Source organism: Rhincodon typus, chromosome 13, assembly GCF_021869965.1.
Source record: "Rhincodon typus isolate 14 chromosome 13, sRhiTyp1.1, whole genome shotgun sequence".
NCBI lineage: Eukaryota > Metazoa > Chordata > Chondrichthyes > Orectolobiformes > Rhincodontidae > Rhincodon > Rhincodon typus.
Genome location: NC_063344.1, coordinates 63,337,004 through 63,359,288, shown reverse-complemented (window position 1 = coordinate 63,359,288; position 22,285 = coordinate 63,337,004). Strand labels below are relative to the sequence as shown.

Sequence of the window (22,285 nt, the reverse complement as noted above, 5' to 3'; positions counted from 1 at the left end):
CAATTCCTTCACCTCCGCTGGGCTGGGACAGGCGGTAGCTCGCCTCACGGCGGACCGCCAGCTACCGCCTGTCCCAGCCCCTGCAGCCTCTCTGCTCCTATGATGCTGCTTGGCCTGCTGTGTTCATCCAGCCCTGCATCTTAATAGGTTTTATAGCGTCTGTTTACTGGAAAATTAAGAGATATGAGCCGGTGCACATTTCTGTTGTTCAGGGAAGCAATAAGTTAGAGTGGGACAGTGCACTGGGGCTTTATTTCATCTGAAGAAGCCAGTTCGGAGGAAGAGCATCAGGTTTTTGGGATTTTAACAGAACAATAGAGGAGGAATTAGAAGAACTATTGGACCAACAATAAAAGAGGGAAAGACAAGACAGGTTGAGATTGAAAGAGAGGTGAAGGTTGGAGGTGAGTATGTAATCGTCTATTACTTGATTTGATATAGCAGTGAAGATCAAGGAGAGGTTCAGATTGAAACAGGGAGGAGATTAGATTTAGGATGTGATTGAAATAAGGAGGTGATTGGAGTGAGGATGAGATTGGAATGAAGAGGAAATTGGAATGAAGATTAGATTGGAGTGAAGAGGTAGTCAGGATGGGTAAGAGCCTGGAGCAGGGTAAGATCAGAGTGAGGAGAATTTTGGAGAGAGGATAAGTTCTGGGAAGAGAGCTGAGATGGGAGATCAGGGAAAGGTTCTTGAGAGAGGCAGAGGACAACAGGAGGAGTGAAATTGGGAGGGTTGGAAATTAGGGTTTTGGAAAAAGGGAGAAAACAGAGTTAATGTTTTGGGTCTGGTGACCCTTCCTCAGAACTGTTCCGAGGAAGGGTCACCAGACCCGAAACGTTAACTCTGTTTTCTCCTCCACAGATGCTGCCAGACCTGCTGAGCTTTTCCAGCAACTTTGTTTTTGTTCCTGATTTACAGCATCCGCAGTTCTTTTGGTTTTTATTGGAAAAAGGGAGTTTGGGTGGAAACTGGGGAGACAGAGATTGGGAAAGTGGAGATTTGGAGAAGTGGGATTAGGGACAGGGAGATTAGGGAGGTGGAGATGGGGAGGTGGAGACTGGGGAGGTCAAGATTGTGGGCAGGGAGATTGGGAGGGTGTAGACTGGTGATCTGGAGATTAGGAGAGGAGGTGGTTAGAACACTCCTGCTTCTTCAGTCAAATAAGATTATTTATTTTTCTTTGCAGCCACTTGCAGTTCCTTTAAGGATGTTTGTTTTGTCAGCTTTGTGCCTGAAAGCTATCTGCAGTAGATACCATTCTGCAGTTAGGCACAACATAATTTTAGGAAGGGACCTGAGATGTGTGTCCGTACATCCATCTTGATTGTTTGCCATGGAATAACAACAGTATTCCCATTCCTGGGATAAAGTAATGCATACACATCACACACCACACTGGGCCTTCCACACATCAGTTATGCCATTTAAATTTCTAAGGCAAAAACAAGATCTGAATTCCTCACTGTTTACCTTATATGTGCTGTTACAATACAGGAACTGAAAGTGAGATGCACAATCAACTTAAAGTAAGGACTCAATTCTTCCCTATCACCATCAGTGAATTGTAGACACAGGAGCTGATGTTAAGATACTTATATAAGTTGCATACATCTGACAGGAATAATTGCCCTGTGTGTACTATGTGTGACACAAGCTGGGAGAATATTTCTCATTACATGAGGAATACAACACGCTTACCTGCAGATAGAGAGCACCACTGACAAACATGGTGAATAGATGACTGTTGCTATCTAGACCATAAACTGTTTCCAGGGAGCTGTGGGGAAGGAAGAAAGTGTTCTAGTTATTTATCATGATTTTCAAAGATTAGATTTAAACAGCTAGTTCACCCTATTCCTCATCCTGTTCAGACTTCCTCCAATTTGCCCTTCTGTGAGATAGGACACTGAACAATTAGAATGGCTGGTATAGTATATCCTCCACATCTCCATGTAGCTCAGTCCTGCCTGCCGCACCACAACTGGTAAAATTTCTTATAGTGACTGGCTGTTAGGAGATATTTAACAGCAATCTCTTTGTCTATTACTCAAATTACAGAAGAAGAGCATTTTCCCATTGCAGATTTGCCAACACTAACCCTTTAACTGGAGTTACACTCTCTGATACTTTTCCCTGCATCTTTTCCAATTCTTCATTTTTACATATTTACATCAAAACCCATTCTCCCTGCTCCATCTTTATAAATGCCAGAGTAAAATCTTTCAAACATTCTCTTTGCTTCTCTCTGGAACTATAAACTTCCTCACTTTCTGTTTGTAATGGGAGAACATTATGCCTTATGCAGTGTATACAGTACTTGTAAAGGAGCTGGTACTGGAATACACACAACTTATACAGCAAGCGCCAGTAATGAATCCTATCCATTTACCCTATCTGCACTGGAAACAAATTGGTTTACAATTGTGAGACATCTCCGTGTAGTAATACTGTATGCATTTTAATGTTTGCATGAAAGTTATTAATTTGTTTGGTAGTAAAATAGCAAAGTATAGCTACAACAAAATAATATTTGATCGTAGCAATATGCTATATTGTTGTAATATAACAATATAGTTATAACGTAGCACCATTACATGATTAAAATATAAAATTATTGTACGGCTTTCATACGCTACCTCTGCATGGTTGCAATACTGAATGCTGTATAGCAACATTGTAGATCTGCAATGTAGTAATGCTGGAAGAGTTACAGTGCAGTAACATTGCCTGTATTATAACAGTATTGTATGATTGTAATTCCCCACTAAACCTCTACCTTTTCTTCTCTTTTAACATCTGCAAGAACTATCTTTCCAACCAAACCATTTTTTAAAAAAAGTCATGGTATTATTTCCTTATATGGCTTGGTATCAAATGTAATCTAACTCCTATGAGCTATGTTAGGTCCATTTACCAGATTAAATGGATTATAAAAATGCAAGCTATTGTTGCAGCATTCTGGCTCTGGTCCTGAACTCACAACTCAAATAGTGTACTCAAGTCACAGAAAGGTGAGATGAGACATCTGCAAGCTGTATGGACCCAGATTGAATTGTCACCCATAACCTGGATATCAGGAGTGTGCTGTATATACAGCAAAGTATGTTTTACTTAGCATGAGACAAGAGTCTGTTTCACAACTCATTCTTTCCCTTTCGATTGTTGCTTGTCCAGACAGAACAACATCAATGGTGTGCATCGGGGATAAGAGCTGCAAAAGACTGCAGGGCCAATCCCCGCCAGTGAAAAAGGCTCTGTTTTTACACTCAGACAGGACTGAGCTTTGTTTGAATTTTTGTTGCAGACAGTGAACGGATGAGAGGAAGATACAGAGATTATAATCTGTCCACAGTAACTGCAGATTCTGTAAATAGATCTCATTCAAATCATTTAAGCACAAGCGCAGGGAATGTGGGCTGCTCTTCCTGCCAGCTTCAGGAAAGCTGCTGTAGGACACAACACGACATTTCTCACTCTTTCTGTAAATATCATGTGCAGTCAGGTAAGCAAAATCAGGGCTTGGGGGGCTGAAATTCTTTCTGCTTCATCTCATCCACTTTGTGCATTAATCTCTCTCAAATCAGGTACAATACAGATTAAACAGGGCTAGGACAAATATACATTGACACTACCTCTTCCAGCATTATCACATCAACAGCAGCATCAACTAGATTCAGAGTTGAGTTGCCAGATGAAGCTCTCCCAAGTAAAACACACGACAGGTTGGATACAGAGTAAAGGTATAAAGGCAAAGCGAACACACTAAGCAAGGGTATCTTTACAGAATCCCATCGAATATTCTCAGCTAGATACAAAATAAAATTGTCACTACAGTATCAAGCTACTTGAATGTGAGAATATTGCTAACGTAGATAAGCGACTAATTTTGGATAATATTTACATGAGCTTTCAGTAGGTTTTTCAGTAAGATTCTAAAGAAGAGTCCTATTAGACCTGAAGTGTTATCTCTGTTTCACTTCTGTGAGTATTCGGATATATATAAATGTTACACAGTGGCAATATTGTACTAGTGGATGGTTTTGATTATTAATAGTATGAAACTACAAGACCACAAAACATTGGAGCAGATGTAGGCCATTCAGCCTATTGAGTCTTCTCCACCAGATGTGATCAAGGCTGATCCGATAATCCTCAACTCCACTTGCCTGCCTTTTCCCATAACCCTTGATTCCCTTACTGATTAAAAATCTGTCTATCACAGCCTTAATGGCACAGCCTCTACAGCCATCTGGAGTTTAAAAAAAAATTAAACATATTCACTACCATCTGAGAGATGAAATTCCTCCACATTTCTGTCTTAAATGTGAAACTTCCAACTCTGAGGTTACGCCTTCTGGTCCTAGACTCTCCCACAAGGGAAAACGAACCATCTGTATTTACCCCCTCAAGTCCCCTAAGGATCTTGTATGTCCCTTAGTACAATTACCATTCACTATGTTAGGTCACTGAAATAAAGGATCTTGCATGTTTTTTAACTAGTTAAAATTTCCAAAGACCCCCTTCATTTTGACATTTTAACTACTCTGACAAATCTTTTCTTGTCTTCTTCTTCACTCAAATGAGGCTTCACATTCTACACCTGCTTCTTAGTTATGCCTCATCGTTCAGTGTTCCAATGTTGGCTGTGCTGCCCCTGTGAGGACAATTCCTATTACTGCAGCTCTGTTCCTTCCCTCACCTTAGTTCCACGTCCCATTTCCACCAACAGCTTGCATGGCTTTTCTCCAGCTCATTCTGTATCAAGCTGAGCCTCCTCAAAAGTGTAGATTCTCTTTGCTATTCACAATGCACCTGTCTCTTGGATTTGCATGCTTTAACTGCCCAGTGGAGAAGAAAGAGCATTGAAAAGTACTGCTACTTCTTACCCATTTGGTTGGGTCTCCAGGTCAATTTCACATTCTCCGTCCCCTTATGCCACCCAAACCTCCTTAAATCCAACACTCCTAAAATATGGATAATGGGGCCAGAACTGAACACAGCCTATGATGTTCAGAACTGAAAACAAGAGGATAAGATGAGAGGATCCTCTCTTTTTTCAGGAATCAATCATTGCCCTCCCCTCCCAGATCCCTGAGGAGAAACACGGGGGCTTAATGCTAGATAGCAGTAGAACAGGGTTTAAATCTAAAAGTATAGCAAGTGATGGGGAAGAGCTAGAGTAATAAGGATGGGGCTTTTTAGAGATTGGGCAACCAGAGCTGCAACACATCTGAGGAAGGGTCACCGGACCCGAAACATTAACTCTGTTTTCTCCTCCACAGATGCTGCCAGACTTGCTGAGATTTTCCAGCAACTTTGTTTTTGTTCCAGAGCTGCAACACTTCAGGTTTGGTTAGAATGGTAAGATGGGCAGAACTCCACCATTTGGTGAGAGGGCTGGGACAGGAAAGGGTGTGGATGGGGAATAGGGAAAAAGGCAGAATCCTCAGGGGGCCTGAAAATGATTCCTTTTTTATAATTTTGTCTATGCTGACCAAGTATAAACTAAAACTAATCAAGAAATAGTCAGTTCAGTACAAGAATATGATCATTCTACACCTTCTCTACCTTGAGACTCCATTAATAATATGTTATGGGAGTTCTGTTTTGAGCATGTATTTGGCTTAATTCTGCCTATGAATTGAACAAGGTAGGTTTGAAGTGTTTGGTTAGCTGTTGGCTGCAATCAATGTTAATGTCAACTGCAAGTGCCCAACTGTTGATATGTATCCTAATTGGACAGCCTGTCGGTGCAATACAAGAAAAGAGTGACACATTGTTGATCTTCTGCCACAAAATTCCACTTATATATTTAGTATTTACTAATTTACAGAATGTGTAACAGATAAATTAGGCAACACAGAATCACAGAAACACAGAATTGTTAATGTGTGGCCATTCAGCCCATTGTGCCTGCTCTGGCTCTTCATTACCTAGTGCCAATTTCCTGCTTTTTCCCCATATCCCCGTACACTATCTCTATCACAATAACCATCCAATGCCCTCATGAATGCCTCAGTTGAAGCCGCCTCCAACACACTTGCAGGTAGAGTATTCCAGACCCTAACAACTCGCTGTTTGAAGAAGTTATTTCTCACTTCACCCTTGTTTCTTTGGCACATCACTTTAACTCTATGCTTCCTTGTTCTTGTTCTTTTATCAAGTAGGACCAGCTTCTCCCCATCTACTCTATTCATCCCACTTGTGATTTTGAAAATCTTCATCAAATTTCTACTCAGCCTTCTTCTCTCCAAGGAGAACAGTGTCAACTAATGCTCATGACTGAAGTTTCTCATTCCTGGAATTATTCTTGTAAACCGATTCTGCACTCTGTCCAATGCATTCACATCTTTCCTATTGTGTGGCATTCACAACAATACACAACACTCCAACTAAGATCTAACAAGTGTCTGATACAAGTCCATCATCACCTCCCCACTCTTCGTCTCCATACAGCTATTCATAAAGCTGAGGACATCATATGCTTTACTTACTGCCCTCTTCATTTGTCCTGCCACCTTCAACAATCTGTGCACATATACACCCAGGTTCCTTTACGCCTACACCCTATTTAGAATTTTATCCCCTGTGGTGACTGTAACAAAGTCAGCTAATCGGACCTCAAAGAATATGAGTTCTCTGATTGGGCTATTAATATGATCCAATCAGGGAGATCTGGCTAACATAAAAGGATAATGTCAGGGATATTGAGACCCAGAATGTCTGACTCAGTGAGAGGCAGTGCTATTGTCAAAGGCTATGCATTTGTAAAGAAAGGATGGCTAGTGATGGAATGCCGGCTTCTGAAGAGTTATTTCATTCCCTATTTTATATTACCTTTGAATAGTCATCTTCTTACCAGAACACATCATCTCATATTTATCTACATTGAGATGAAGTCTCCCTGCACCAGATGATATCTCGGATGTGGAAAAGATCTTTGATGGTAATGCAAAAATGGGAGATAGCAAATCAGTTACCTATTTTACAGCCATCCAATGCTCTTCTCCATTCATGTCAATAGAACAGAATATTGGGCTTAGTTATAGAGTAGCTTGTGCTATCAGTCAGTCATTTGGCATTGTCACCCACTTAGTTGGCATTGTCAACCACTCATCACAACCATCCCCATCCCCTCTCAAATCCAACAATCTTGAAATCTGGACAAGAAAGTCAGTACCAAACGCAGTCTAAAATTGTACAAGAAAAAGAAATGAATAAGGCAACAGGACCCTTTTTTTCTAGAGACCAATTACCCCTCTCTTCATATCCGACAATACTATTTCTATCCCTTGGCCTGTTACCAATGTGATCAGGATTGTTTTGTTAATACACTTCACAACTGTGCTGGTAGATTCGTGTCAAATCTGAAATCTAGACTGAGTTGGATTTGCTTATTGTTCTGCTGCAGGATTCTGTTTTAATGGTCCCATGGCAACAGTGGATTATCATCACTTACGCATTGTGCTGACAGAGAGATTCAATGCAGATGAGGATTCGGATGTTATCGTGTGGTCTGCTGTGTCTTCTTCTCTGGTGCTCTCTGTGTTCTGAAAAGAAAGAGGAAACACATTGATATCAGTGAAAACAAAAAGATTTTCAACTCTGATGAAGAATTTCCAGGCCATAGCAGAGCAGTAGGATCTGTACTGGAATGGGAGTGGCCCTCTCTAGCTCTTGCTCAGCCGCCAGTATCACCGTGGCCTTACATGTTGTGGAGAAATTAAAGGTTAAATTCCTGGGGCTACCAGCTGAATGCTCTTCCTTAAAGGTGCCTGGGTGAAAATCAGCACAACACTGTGTGCATCTCTGTATCTGCTGTCTGCTAGCTGTCTCTTGGGCACTTGTGTTCTGATGTGGATTAATCCCAAAGATCACTTTCCACAGGGTTCTCCTGATCACCTAGTCTTTATATCATTTCGGTGGAGAATCGCTCCGCTGCCCTGCCTCTGAACAAAGGGTAAACCACTCCATTGGTTATGTGCATCAAAATCAATCAGAGACACTCATCTTGCCTTGACAGGCCCTCACTGTGCTGACTGGAATTAACAGGAGGGCTTATAATCTGTCAGCGCAGTGACATTAAGAATTTACTGATGGCATCAAGGAATAAGGGAATAGTTTTGGAAAGTGGCATCGAGGCAATGACCAACCATGATCTAAAAGAATAGGCTTGAGGGGCTGAATGGCCAACTCCTGTTCATTGGTTTGTAGTAATGGCATTAAAATATATCTTAATATGACAAATAACGTGACAAATGCCGGTCCTCTGGTGATAATCATTAGTTAGTGTTTGCAATAATTTTCTTTCTGGCTGTGTAGGCCTCAAGGTCCATTCATGACAGTGGCGTCTGAAATCAGAAAGGGAATGTTGGCTTGGTCCATTATGTCCTGTGGAGGGGTTGGTCAGCTGGTTCGCTCAATTAGCAGAATTGGTTTGGTATGCAGACTGCTAGTAACAGCATGGGTTCAATTCCTACAGCCAGCTGAGATTTCCATGAAGGATTCAACATCTCTCTTTGCCTGAGATGTTGTGACCTCCCCAAGTTAAACCACCACCAGTTGTCTGTCTCTAATGACAGAATAAGGCAATGGTAACTTTACCTTTATACGCAGAGGACAGAAAGACTACTTGCAGGGAAGTGAATGCATGCGCCTAGTCTTGGACTTTAATCATCAACAGTAACGTTGCAATGATCAGAAAAATGTTGACAAAATACTATTTAATCTGAACTGTAATTAGTTTGCAATTTGGGAATGTTGAGTATAAACCATAGCTGCTGTTTGGAAAGCTAGCCATTGTCTTTGTGGTAGAGGGGAGGGAGGCAACAGACACTGACGCTGTCTGGAGTGTGGAAGCTGCTCCTCCCCAAAAGCTTCTTTAAGATGTACAGACGTTTTCCAGATTATTGCCTTCAGCTATTGACTATACCCAAATTTCTTTCGGGGGCTGAACCTGGAAGTGTCCTTTTCACTTCTTGTAAGAAGCACTCTGCTCAGTAACTGTCAGGTTGACCTTCAAAACGCCTCTCTTCTGATTCCTGGATACAGAGAGAAGCTGAAGGAGTCACTACATCTTGGTTCCCATGACTGCCTGGAAAATCTGTACTGTAGTGACAGATGTTACTCTACGTGGTGGATTATCCTCTGCCATTTCTCCCACCTCCACCGTAACACCACCAGCAAGCACATCTTCCTCTGAGCTTTCCTCTCAGCATTCCATACAGACTGGTCACACTTCTCCACTCCTCAATCACCCCCAACACTTCCTCACTTTCATATGGCTCCACTACAGGCAAGTGAAGGAGATGCATTGCCTGTTCCTTTACCTCCTCCCTCCTCACTGACCAAGACTCCATACACTTAGTCTGGGAGAAGCAGTGAATTACTTGTTCTTCTTACAAGCTAGGCAACTGTATTCACAAAACCAGTCTCCTCTGAATTGGGGAATCTGAATGTAGACAGTGTGGACTTTTGTGAAACATATCTGCTCAGTATTACCATCTAACATGGTCTGAGGAATGCCTGAGATCTAATGGAATGGGGGATTAGGTGATGGACATTTTAATAAAGAATTAATTGGGTGTGAATTGGTTGTATAAATATGGGAGCTTGTCATCAATAGGGTTTGAGTTTTAACGAGTGTGGCTAACTGAAATAAAACTCAAATAAAAATGTAGATTGAATTCAGTTTAAATACAGTTATCGTTTGGAGTATGGCGTTCAGCCTACAAGGATAACCCCAAGGTTTTAGTTACCTGACATTTCAATTCTCCACCTTTCTGTCACTTTGACATTTTTACCTTGGCCTGTTGCAGTGCTCTCTAGGCTCTTAACATAAGCTTGCAGAGCAGCTTCTTATCTTTTTGTTCACCGCTCTACAAATCCCAAGGCTCAACTTTTGAGTTCAACAATCTTAGATCAAAGTATCTGCTTCTATCTTGTTCTTTGTCTTATTTTTGCTGGTTTGGATTTGTCATGTTTCTTTATCACTTCATGTTACATTTGGACAGCTGTTATGCAGCCATTCACACCCTATCTGGATACGGCTTTTATTTCTTTACTGTATTCAGTCCCAGTCATTCTTGGCTATCGTATTATGAAAACTTTTGTCATTTAATCTCCCCAGCCATCCATCATAGAATTACAGAATCTCGATTGTGCAGCGAGAGGCCAATTCAACCCACCAAGTATGCACTAACCCTCTGAAGTGTATCTCACCCAGAAGTACTGCTCACTCTATCTCTATAACCCCACATTTCCCACGGCTAATTCCACCTCGCCTACACATCTGTAGACACTATGGGGCAAATTAGCACAGCCAATCCACCTAACGTGCACATCTTTGGACTGTGGGAGGAAACCAGAGCACCCAGAGGAAACTCCACACAGACATAGGGTGAACATGCAAACTCCACACAGACAATCGGCCAGGGTTGGAATCGAACCCAGGTCCCAGGGACCACTGAGCCACCGTGTATATATTGTATCAGCCCTTTGTTCTTCTTGCCCCTGCTCCCTTCTGCAGGTTTAAAACATGTTACATTCCTATCCTTCCCCAATTCTGATGAAAGGTCATTGACTTGAAAAAACTAACACGATCCCTCTCTCCATCAAACTGCCTCACTTGCAGCGAGTTTTCGTTATCACTTAAGGAATCCTTCTGTTCCTATTTAATTAGAGATACTTCATCTAAAGAGAGTGGAGCCTTTGGATCAGTAGATAGCAATTCCAAATTTGTGTCGGAAGATGCATGATTCAAACTATTCTATACAATCCTAAATGTCCTTCTTACCAGCCCAGTGGGTAGGTTACACCCAAAGGTGTTTGTGGTGTTGATGGGGGCAAGGATGTGCAAATGGTTAGAGTCCTATGTGGTAGAATTGACACCATTTGGATTCTTAGCTATATTTTCAGCTCTTATGCAGTGGTATTTTCGTCAAGGTTCATCTCGAGCAACTCCATGATGCAGGACTCTGTGCTGTACAGTCTGTTCCCCAGGACGCACACCAAGACAAACATCAAATGCGCCTGGAGGACCATCAACTCAGTGAAAGACACTCTTTGATCTTCCAGAGCAATGAGTTGACCACGACTGAGTGTTGCAGACTGGCACATTCCAATGTCCTGGACTACATGCTTAGGGACGCACTAAAGCTTGGGCTAGCTGCCACCAAGGCACAGTGGGGAAAGACCATTGTCTGAGTCATCCTACTGAAGGTAAATTGGGGTCTGTTCAATTATCAGACACTCCTGTGCTTTAAATGCTTATAAATATTGTCTGGTTCAAGTGAGAGATGCCTTTGGTTTGTTTGGATAAAGTCAAACTCCATTGTTAGTTTTCAGCGATTAAGAGGTAGCAAGTACTGCAGATGGTGGAGTCAGAGTCAGTACTGGAGCTGGAGGAACACAGCAGGTCAGGCAGCATCACAGGAGCAGGAAGGTCAACATTTCTGGTGTACACCCTTCATCAGGACTGGGGAGTGGGAAGGGAGCTCAGAAATAAATAGAGGGAAAGGAGTGGTGCTAGGGGAAGGTAGGTGGGTTGGTGAGAGGTGGATGCAGGTAGGGGGTAGTGGGGATTGGTCAGTGAGAAGGGTGGGGTGGATAGGTGGGAGAGAAGATGGACAGGTTGTGTCAGGTCAAGGAGGCGGGGATGAGAGGGAGGGTTGGACACTGGATGACGCTGGGGGTGGGGAGATTTTGAAACTGGTGAATTCCATGTTTAGGCCATTGGGCTGTAGGCTCCCGAGGTGGAATATGAGGTGCTGCTCCTCCAGTTTGCAGGTGGTGTCATTGTGATACTGGAGGAGGCTCAGGATGGACATGTCATCCAGGGAGTGGGAGGGGGAGTTAAAATGGTTGGTGACCAGAAGGTGTTGTTGATTATAGCATACAGAGCGCAGATGCTCCGTAAATTGGTCACTGAGTCTGTGTTTGGTCTCACTGATGTAGAGGAAATGTTTGTTTGTTTCCTTGATATGCTACTACACAGAACTGAACTGCATTTGTGACTATGTATATAGACAAAGATATTTTTTATGAATAAAGTATATTGTTGAAATAAAAAAAATCTTTTCAGGTCTTTAGCAGTTGAAATATTATGTCTCGCATTGTCACATTCCAGCCCTCTTACAAACTGTTGCCCTCTGGTCACCATTTTAGCTTATGGTGAGAATGTAGATGTACTGTTACTGCCTCTGATCAGTATATTTTTTATGGAAAGAAGTGGATGTCTCCCACCCCTAGAAATGTGTATTCCAATTAAATAATTCCAGTTTTTGGTTTAATTTAGATGCGAAGGTTTTTTGTTTGTTTCTCACAGCCTGCATTGATTAAACACAACATCACACACTCTCAGTTCTAGCTCAAGTACTCACATGCACACACGCGCACGCATACACATAATAAATGCAATATACTTTTACAGATTATTTTCACTCTGTGTCTGATTCGTGATCTCCTGTATCCCACACATATGACCTGTGGTAGCTGACTGAATTCAACAATTTGAAATTGAAGTGAGGGTCTGGTACAGTGAAGGGTGACGACAGATTTTGAGCTTTCTTAGGAGCAAATTACTGCAGATACTGAAATCTGTACTGAAAACAACAAATGCTGGAAATCACAGTGGGTCAGACAGGATCCATGGAGAGAGAACAAGGTAACGGTTCAAGTGTAGATGATTCTTCAGCTGTCTCCCCATGAATGCTGTCTAGCTCTCTGTGAGCTGTCTCGTCGTTCATTAGTGAAGAGGTTGATTCTCAGGTGAACTTTACAGGTTTAGTATAATCCATAAAAGAAGTCATGTTATCTGCAGGTAGCCTTATTTTACAGTCCCTTAATGTCCAATTTTAAAATTTAAGAATAACTTAAAGTTCAGAATACGACCAGTTGATACTCAGCGTAACAATAGGGTTCCACACAGTCAGTTGGAGATAAATAGGAACATGGAAAATAAACAAAGGAGAGGACAATGCATAAAACATGCCCCAACCAAGGTGTGTCGAATTGTTAACTCAAACAACTCAATCATGCACCTTCCAAGAGATGGACCATTAAAAATAAGAAACCAAAAATACTGATAGGCCAAGACATTTTACTACACATGCACCAAGCTCAGGAGAGGTTCAGCATCAGGCATCAAAATTACATGGAATTCCTGCCTAGAAAGCGTTTCCTATTTTTCTATTCTTCATAGAATCCAAAGAACATCAGTCTTTTTTTGGCGTTTTGCCATTACTTTTGAAGGGGAACTGCCTTTCCTTTGGCAATCCCAAACATGAATGCAATTTGTGCGTCATGAGTTGAAGATATAACATGGTTTAAAAGAAGCACAAATTCTACTATGGCAGCAAACCAGCTCCACATTTGTTTTCACAGAAATGAGAAATTTCAAAGAGAAGGTAAAATCTTATCTATCGCAGTCTGGAGACAATTTGACTCTTCTTATCAGAGCTGTGTGAGCTTTGAATAAGATGCATAAGTGAAGCAATATTTCTTGAATGAACAGCCCCTACAGACAGGCACCCAGTTGTCTATTTACTCATGCACAATTAATTGCTTTCTTGATCTTCTTACCAATATGGAGGTTGGCTGAGAACTGGTAGAATCCTGCCATTGGGGCCACGTATTGGCCACTAGTCAGATTGAGGCCAATTCCTCGCAGGAACACTCCATCTTGCTCAGGCTGAAAAGAAGCAGACATGTTAAATAACAAGGTGCAACTCCTTTTCAATGCTTCTCAATCCAACTGAGCAAACATTAAGCATCAAGATCTCAAGAGTACATTGTCCACAGATCCCTCTAACTCCATGCATTTTTTTTACAAAGGTAGTAGACCACTTCAAATCAATAGGGCATACCGTTGCTAATCCATGGAGTGTATGCTAGCATGCCAAGTATTTGTTATTATCAGGAACGGAGATTTTTTTTTTGATGTTTTGCCATTACTTTGGAGGGCAAGTTGCCTTTCCTTTGGCAATCCCAACCATGAATGCAATTTGTGTGTTATGAGTTGAAGATATAAGATGGTTTATAAGAAGGACAAGTTCTACTATGGCAGCAAATTAGTTCCATGTTTGTTTCCACAGAAATGAGAAATTTCAAAGAGAAGAGATTGTAGATCTAATGTAATCTGGCTAGTTTCACATCATATTCTTACAGCAATTAGAAAGGGACTTCTGATCCATCTATCTGGACTGGGCTGGGATTAGATCCTCGCAGGTGCAGGTCAAATGAGTTGGGAACAACATCACAAACCTAAAGGAATCAGGTGGTGAGGTCAGCTACCATATTTCCATCGTAGCTTCACTCCTTTCACCCAGCAGGACCACTGAAGGCCATCCCCCACATGTCAGTGAGGAGCTAGGACCCCTTGTCCCTCCTAACCACCCCTGATATCATATGCTAGTAATTCCAAGGGTATAGCCAGGAAATCCTCAAACTGGGATGGAAAATGTTGAAGAATTCTATTGCATAGAATTATTACACAATTTACCGAAACAGGCCATTTGCCCCAATGAGGCCGTCCTGTTGTTTACGCTCCACATGAGCGTCCTTCTTCATCTAACTCCCTCAGCATTACTTGCTGTTCCTTTCTCCCTCGTGAATACATCTATGCTATTTGCTGCAACTGTTCCTTGTAGATAATGAGTTCCATATTCTAAGTTTTCTCTGAGTAAATGGGTTTCACTTTATTTGTCAAATGGATTTATTAGTGACATCCTATATTTATGGACCCTAGTTTTAGTCTCTCCAACTAGTGAAAATAGGTTGTTATGTTACTCTGTTGCAGGCCTTTATAACTTTAAAGATGCCTATTAGATCGCCTCTGAGCCTTGTCTTTTCAAAAGAGAAATGCGCCAGCCCATTTAGCATTTCCTTGATTGTTATATTCTTTTGGTTTTGATATCACAGTTGTAAATCTCTGTTGAACCTTCTTCAGTATGTCTGTGTCTTTCTTTTGTAGAACCTTATATATTACAGTTCACAGTACCCCACAGAATTTGACTAGACCCTAGGCTACATCGCCTATTGAATTCAATTCCTTTAGAAATGGACTCCAGTGTATTGCTGCCTTTTTATAGCCTTATTAACCAACGTTGCTACTTTAAATGATTTATGAATCTATAATTTTAGATCCCTTTGCACCTTTACCCTATTTAAGTTCTTATTTCCACAGGGCATGTATCCTCCTTACTTTTCATATCACAGTTAATCACCTTACACTTCTTGTTGAACTTCATTCACGAAGTTCATGCTCATTCTGCAAGTTGGTTGTCACCTTCATGTATTTTTTTTCCACTGTCTTGCGCAGAATCGATTATAATCCCTGACCTGATATCATCCACAAATTTTGAAATTGTCCCTCTAACTCCTGAGTTCAAGTTGTTTACATAAATGGGGAATGACAGTAGAGTGGGCCTCTTTTCTCTCTACTTCGATGTCACATACCTACAATGCAGCCCAGTTTCAGTGAGGCCTACGGAAACCTTAGCCATATTAATCTTTGGGGTTCTTCATCCACTGAACTGGATTGAGAGCTCCTGTGTGCTGTTGCAGGCAGGACCACTGCAGCTAAGCAAAAATTTCCAGGATGCATAGAATGAGAATCTATTTCTAGTGAGTGCCAACCTTCAGTATTGAGTAATATCTAGCCCAGAATAATGGGACTGGATGAGACTGGGTAAGTACGGTTGGTGCATTTCCTTTCACAATAGTCTAGTGTTAAATTAAGAGAATATGGAACCATCCGGTTCTCCCTTGTAAATTATTGTTTCTTATATTATTGCAATACATTATTTATATTTATGTACACATGTTCTTACTGCTCAATAATATTGGTGTATGAGTGTACAATTATGCTGGTCATGTAGTTTGAAAAGCCACTCACAATATGAAAATTCTTCAGCTCCCTCAAACTCTTTCTGTTCATCACAAGGTCATCCTTTAGCTTGCAGTGAAAGGCTGCCTCCAGTCTATGATATGGGCCCATCTCCCTGGGTAATAGTGAGGGAAAGGCCAGACCACCCTGAATTCCTGGACATTCCTGGCACTTTTCCTGCAACGTGATCCTATTTCTTTCTTCAACCACTTCTGCAGAAGAAAAATCAACTTCAGTTGAACATAGGAGGACAACGTATCTATTCATTCAAGACCAATCTGAATAACGTTGGGAATTTTCTTGTAATAATTAGGTTGGGTCATTTTGTGTTCTTTAACCAGTGGGGCACCACAAGGGTCAGTGCTTGGATTCTAGCTATTCACAACACATGGCAATGATTTAGATGTGGAAAATTAATGCATTATTTTAAAAATTGATTACGACACTAGACTAAGAGAAACTTAGAGCAGTGAGGAGCCAGTGAAGAAGATTCAGGGTGATTTCAACAAGTTATGTGAGTGGGCAAGTTCATGGCAGTTTATTGTGAAGTTATCCACTTGAGCTGGAGAAACAGAATGGAAGAGTTTTTTTTAAAGATGTTGATAGATTGGGAAATGTTAACATACAAAAGGACCTGGATGTCCTAGTACACCAGTCATTAGAAGTAAATATGCGGGTGCAGCAAGCAGTCAGGAAGTCATTTGGCAAGTTGGCTTCATTGCAAAATGATTTCAGTGCAGGGGCAAGGAAGGCTTCCAGCAGCTACTCAGGGGTGAGACAACACCTGGAATATTATATACAGTTTTGGTTTCCATAACTGAAGAAGGATGTTCTGGCTACTGAGGGAGAGCAATGGAGGTTCACTAGGCTGATACTGGGGATGGATTTAAGAGGCATTTAGACAGGCACATACACAGGGATGGAACAGAAAGATACAGGCTATGTGCAGGCAGATGGGATTAGTTTAGAATGGCATCATGGTCAGCACCACCATGGTGGGCTAAATGGCCTGTTTTTGCGCTGTGTAGTTCTATATTCTCCATTTCCCATTTTCCATATTTCTATGAAATGCAGTGTGCATAGCAGGAACAGTGGGTAGAAGTCCCGTATTATAACTGTACCACATATATGCATGATTTGGCCATGGGCAAACAGGATATAATATTAAAATAAACTGGCGATGCCAAACTGGAAAGTGTCAGGCATGGAGGACAAAGGCAAAAGAGTTGCAGAAAATAGAAAGGTTTATGGTGTCAACAGATGCATTTTACATAGGTACATCTTAAACAAAGACAGATTTTTTAAATTGATTATTTCATGAGATGTGGGCATCATTGACAAGGCAAGGCTTTATTCCTCATCCCTAATCTCCTATGAACTGAACAGTCTGTTGGCCATTTCAAAATCAGCCACATTGCTCTGGATCTGAAGTTACATGTATACTAGACTGGATGAGGATGGCAAATTTCCTTCCTGAAAGGTAATGAGTTGACTGGATGGGGTTTTATTATTCCAGATTTTATTAATTGAATTTTACTGCCATATTGGAACCCATATCGTGAGAGATTAGCCTTGCCCTGAGGATTACCGTTTTAGTGAAATCACTGCCACATCACCATCTCCCTGAAGTTCTGACAGCACTCAGCAGATCAGATAATGTCAATGGAGACAGTAGGACAACTTAACATTTCTGGTTAGAACTGATTAATATGAAGTTTGTTTGTAATAAAGAAGAGAATAGAAATAAAAATGAATAGAGCATAGGTATAAATGTCTAGAGTTTAGATGTATTGATCAAGCAGAGCACTTGGAATAATGGTCACAGGAATAGAGATCTAAGATTGCAGTGATACAATGATGCGTTGATGAAGGGTACGTTGTACAGAACAAGGGCTAGGGGAATGCACATTTAGGAATTAAAATGCACAGCTCCAGCAGTATTGAGACACAGATCAAGAGGTATAAATATTCAAAGTCCTGGAACTCCCTCCCTAATGGCATTGCAGGTCTACCCACAGCACATAGACGGCAGTGGTTCAAGAAGGCAGCTCACCACCACCTTCTCAAGGGGAACTAGGGACAGGTAATAACTGTTGGCTTAGCTAGTCATGTCCACATCCCCTAAATGATCTAAAAATCACAATACTGGAACAAAAAAAAAACTAGCGATACAGATACAGTGATTGAAGGGTACAGGCGTATTGATCTAAGATACAGAAACAGAGCCTAATACATTATTTCAGTGGTATCATTTGTATTTTTAAAAGTAGGTAAATAAAGTCTTTGAAATGGCAAACAGGATTTAGTTTTTATATACATGAATAGTGAATAAAAATTAACTGTCCTGACTGTTATGGTACAGGGCCATTCATATTACATGTCTTCAATTTTTAATATTTTCTTATATTATTTTACTCAGTCTCTATTGTAGTCCCACTAATTTTAATATATGCTTCAGTCTCCCTTTCAACGCACAGTTACCCCTCTCAACAAGTATGCAAGCCTCATAAACTTTAAATATTCTGTCTCTCCAAAGTTTCATTTGCAGTTTCTATGATAATCCCATTAATTTTAATGATTATCTTCAATGCCTATTGTAGTTCGTATCATTTTAAATATGGTTCCCCTCAAGTTCTGTTGAAATCCTTTTATATTTTGAATGTTATATCTCAATGTGTTCTTTTTTATGGTCCCATTTATGTTAATTATTAACTCTCCCGTTGTCTATTATAACAAGAGCAATTTGCATTTACATAGTGCTTTTGATGTACTTAAATATTCCAAGCCACTTCACAGATTTATCAACAAAATTTGATGCTGAGGGACCAAAGGAAATGTGAGGAAAGGTGACTTAGATCAGAGAGGCAGGCTTTAAAGAAAGGAGGGAGAGATAGAATTATGGAGAGGTTTTGCGAAGGAATTTCAGAGTTTAGGGTCTGGGCAGCTAAAGGCTACAAATGGTGGAGCGATGAAAATTGCTGACATACTAGAGACCAGAATTGGAGAACCACAGAGATCTTGAAGAGTTGTTGTACTGGAAGAGGTTTCAGAACTACAGAGGATTGAGAACAATGAAGAATTTTAAAGCACATAAAGAGAAATTTTAAGTTGAAGTGTTGCTGGATCAGGAGACAACGTAGGTCAATGGATGAATGGGATAATTCATGTGTGGATTTTGCCAGCAGAGTTTTGTTGACCCCAAGGTTTTAAGAGTGTTCAAGGCTATTCAGGAATGTACTAGAATTGTCATGTCTAGCTACAACAAGGCATGAATGAGAGTTTCAGAAGCAGATGAGCTGCAAGAAAGGAGAGATGAGCAAATAGAACATAGAACAATGCAGCACAGGAATAGGTCCTTTGGCCCACCAAGACTGTGCTGGACATGATACCAGTCTAATAGAATCCCATCTGCCTGCATAACGTCCATATTCCCCCACCCCCCATTCCCTGCCTGTTCATGTATCCGTCTAAATGCCTCTTAAACATTGCTATCATAATGGAATTGGAAATCCTCATTCTTGGTAATGGAGAAGGTGTGGAAATGAGCAACAGTGTCATTTGTGTAAGATATTGTTATTTACTGTAATTGCAGTTACTGAACCATCACATGACTTTACCTTTAAGCATTTCTTTGAATTCTTTCAGTAGTACTTCCTGTGTGACAATAGCTCCAGGGGGACCCTGGGGTCCAGGTGGACCTGGTGGCCCTGGAAGACCATGCTGCAGAACAAAACAGGAAAAACAACTGTTACTCAGTTTGCCCTCTACACATTGAACCACTGGCGTCTTCAGTCACAATGAAGCATCTTCTCCACCAGCTCAACTCTTATGCTGATGGCTTATACAGGACAGAAGCACATAAGAATGTCAGGAACAACAGCAGGAAGAAATTGTACAGACTGACACTCTACTCCTCCATTCAGTAAGATCCATGGCTGATCTTTTGCCATAACTCCATTTCTCACCCACTCTCCACATTCCGGAGAGACCAAAGGTCTACTGCAACATTGAGTATACTCAACAATGGAGCATCTACAAACCTCTGGGGTAGACAATACCAATGACCCAGAGTCTTACAATTGAAGAAATTCCTCCTCATTTCAGTTCTAATTGATCAGCCCCCTTGGGTGCCTGTGTTCTAGATTCTACAGCCAAGAGAATCAACCTCCCTGTATCTACCCTGTCAAGTCCCTTCATAATTTTTTACATTTCAACGAGACCCTTTCGCATTCTTCTAAATACTGGAGAGTATAACCCAATTTAATGAGTCTCCCATCACAGGACAACCTTTTATTTCAGAAACTGCTCAGGGAACGTCTGATACACTGCCAGCTAGGCAAGTATATTTTCAGATGTGTATACAATACTTCAGTGTGGCCCTGCCAAAACTTATAACATAGTAGCAAGTTGTCCTTACTTTTGTCCTTCAATCTTTCTGTAAGAAAGCCTAACATGCTATATCCTTCCTATATCCTTCTTGTACCCGTAAGCTAACATTCTGTCTTCCTTATATGAGAACATCTGGTGTCTCTGAACATCAGCATTTAGAAATTTCATGCCTTTTTATGGAAAAGTGCTTCTCTATTATTGCTACCAAAGTGAATATCCCTCTACTTGCCCATATTATGCTTCACCTGCCACTCACTTAAGCTGTCTACATCGCTTGGCAGCCTTTATGTGTCCTCCTCACAGCTTACATTCCCACCTAGCTTCGTATTGTCAGTATATTTAGATACATTGCTCTCTATCATATTCATTGATTATTCTAATCCTTGCCCAAAAGGAGATTCAATCCACTAGTGACACAATGTCAAAGATGGCTTAGGGCAAGGAGGCAGACTCCAAATCCACTCGAGTGAAAGCTAGGATTAAACTCCTGTTGGCACCAAGCTGATTCACACCAGCTGTTCCCCCATGAAGTCTGAGTTGCTGTGGCAACTTATACTTTCTACGTACGTGTTTTACTTCAGGCCTGTGGATAGTGATAGTAGAGGCTCCAATTTTCTTTCCATTGCATGGAATCTCTCCCAATCTTACCACCTCATATTGGCATGTGTTGGAAGGATTTGAAGACTGATCCCCATCCTGTTTGGACACATTACGCATACACCTTCCTTGGCTATAAAGTCCCAGAGTGAGACTTGAACCTGGAGCTTCTGGCTCAGAGGCAGGAAAACTACCTATTGCTCCACAAGAATCAGAGAATCCCTACAGTGTGGAAGTAGGCTATTCAGCCCATCCAGTCCACACTATTGATTAATATATGCTGCAAATAGCTGAAGACCCAGAACTAATACTTACAGGACTTCACTAATTACAACCTAATAATTTGAAAGTATCCTGTTTATCCCTAACCCTCTTCCTTACTATTAACCAATCTCCATCCATGCTAATATATTATTGGCACCTCAAGTAAACTAAATAGAACATTTCTACCTCACTTTGAAAGGCTTTCTGTATATGATAATACCTGGAATGAGCGGATTGCCTTATGAGAAAAGGCTAGACCTGAATCCTCTGCAGTTATGAAGATTCAGAGGTAACTTAATTGAAACATATAGGAGGATCCCGAAGGGACTTGACCAAGTGGATGTTGAAAGGATGTTTCTTCTTGTGGGAGAATCTGGTACTAGGTGCCATAATTTACAAATAAAGGGGCACCTATTTGAGGTAGAGATGAGGAAACTTTTTTTCTCTCTGATGGTTGCGTGTCTTTAGACTTCCTCAAAAGGCAGTGAATGCAGAATCTTGACATATTTCTAGGGCAGAGGTAGGTAGATTCTTAATGACCAGAGGTATGAAAAATTATTGGGAATATGCAGGAATGTGGATTAAAGTTAAAATCAGATCAACCACAATCTTATTGAATGATGGAGCAGGCTTGAAGTGTCGAGTGGCCTGCTTTTGTTGCTTGAATGTATATTCACATATGGCAGCCTATGTTGTTTCACACTTATACACTTTTCTTATACTTCTTATTAGACATTTTCTAATGGCAATCTCTCCAGTTGTTCTGGTACAATATTGTTATCATAGTGACAGACTTCCCAAAGCTGTTTGAATGCTGCCTATCATTGCAACAACACCGACAATGTGTACCTTTAGCATGGTAAACTATCACATATTGTTTTACGGGAGTGCTATCAAATAGAATTTCTAATGCAGGGTCAGATAAGGAGCTGTAAGAATCTCAGCATCCCATTCTTTTGTACACCATGGTTTGTTGATGACTTTCCAACACCTTGATGAATTACTTTTATATTCAAGAAGCTTTATTAGTACAAGTTATCAGACGCGCAATTCAAGAAAAAAGGTACATCGATCCAGAGGTATAGATACATTGGTCTGGGAGTGCCGATACATCAATTCAGTGGATGTAGATACACAGATATTGG

General features: G+C 41.0%; 1 protein-coding gene across 2 annotated transcripts in view; it reads right to left on the bottom strand.

Moving 5' to 3' along the window:
- LOC109918955 (erythroferrone-like) overlaps positions 1-22,285 on the bottom strand; it is a 106,397-nt gene that overhangs the window by 52,283 nt on the left and 31,829 nt on the right. For both annotated transcript variants that reach the window (XR_007263526.1, XM_048604436.1), the window contains exons 3-7: positions 19,508-19,610; positions 15,900-16,102; positions 13,586-13,694; positions 7,464-7,554; positions 1,703-1,781 (exon numbers count right to left, since the gene is read on the bottom strand). Coding sequence is in view for 1 of the 2 variants with exons in the window: in XM_048604436.1 (XP_048460393.1) it covers positions 1,703-1,781; positions 7,464-7,554; positions 13,586-13,694; positions 15,900-16,102; positions 19,508-19,610 (585 nt within the window). In the remaining variant the exon portion in view is untranslated. The remainder of the gene's footprint in view (positions 1-1,702; positions 1,782-7,463; positions 7,555-13,585; positions 13,695-15,899; positions 16,103-19,507; positions 19,611-22,285) is intronic.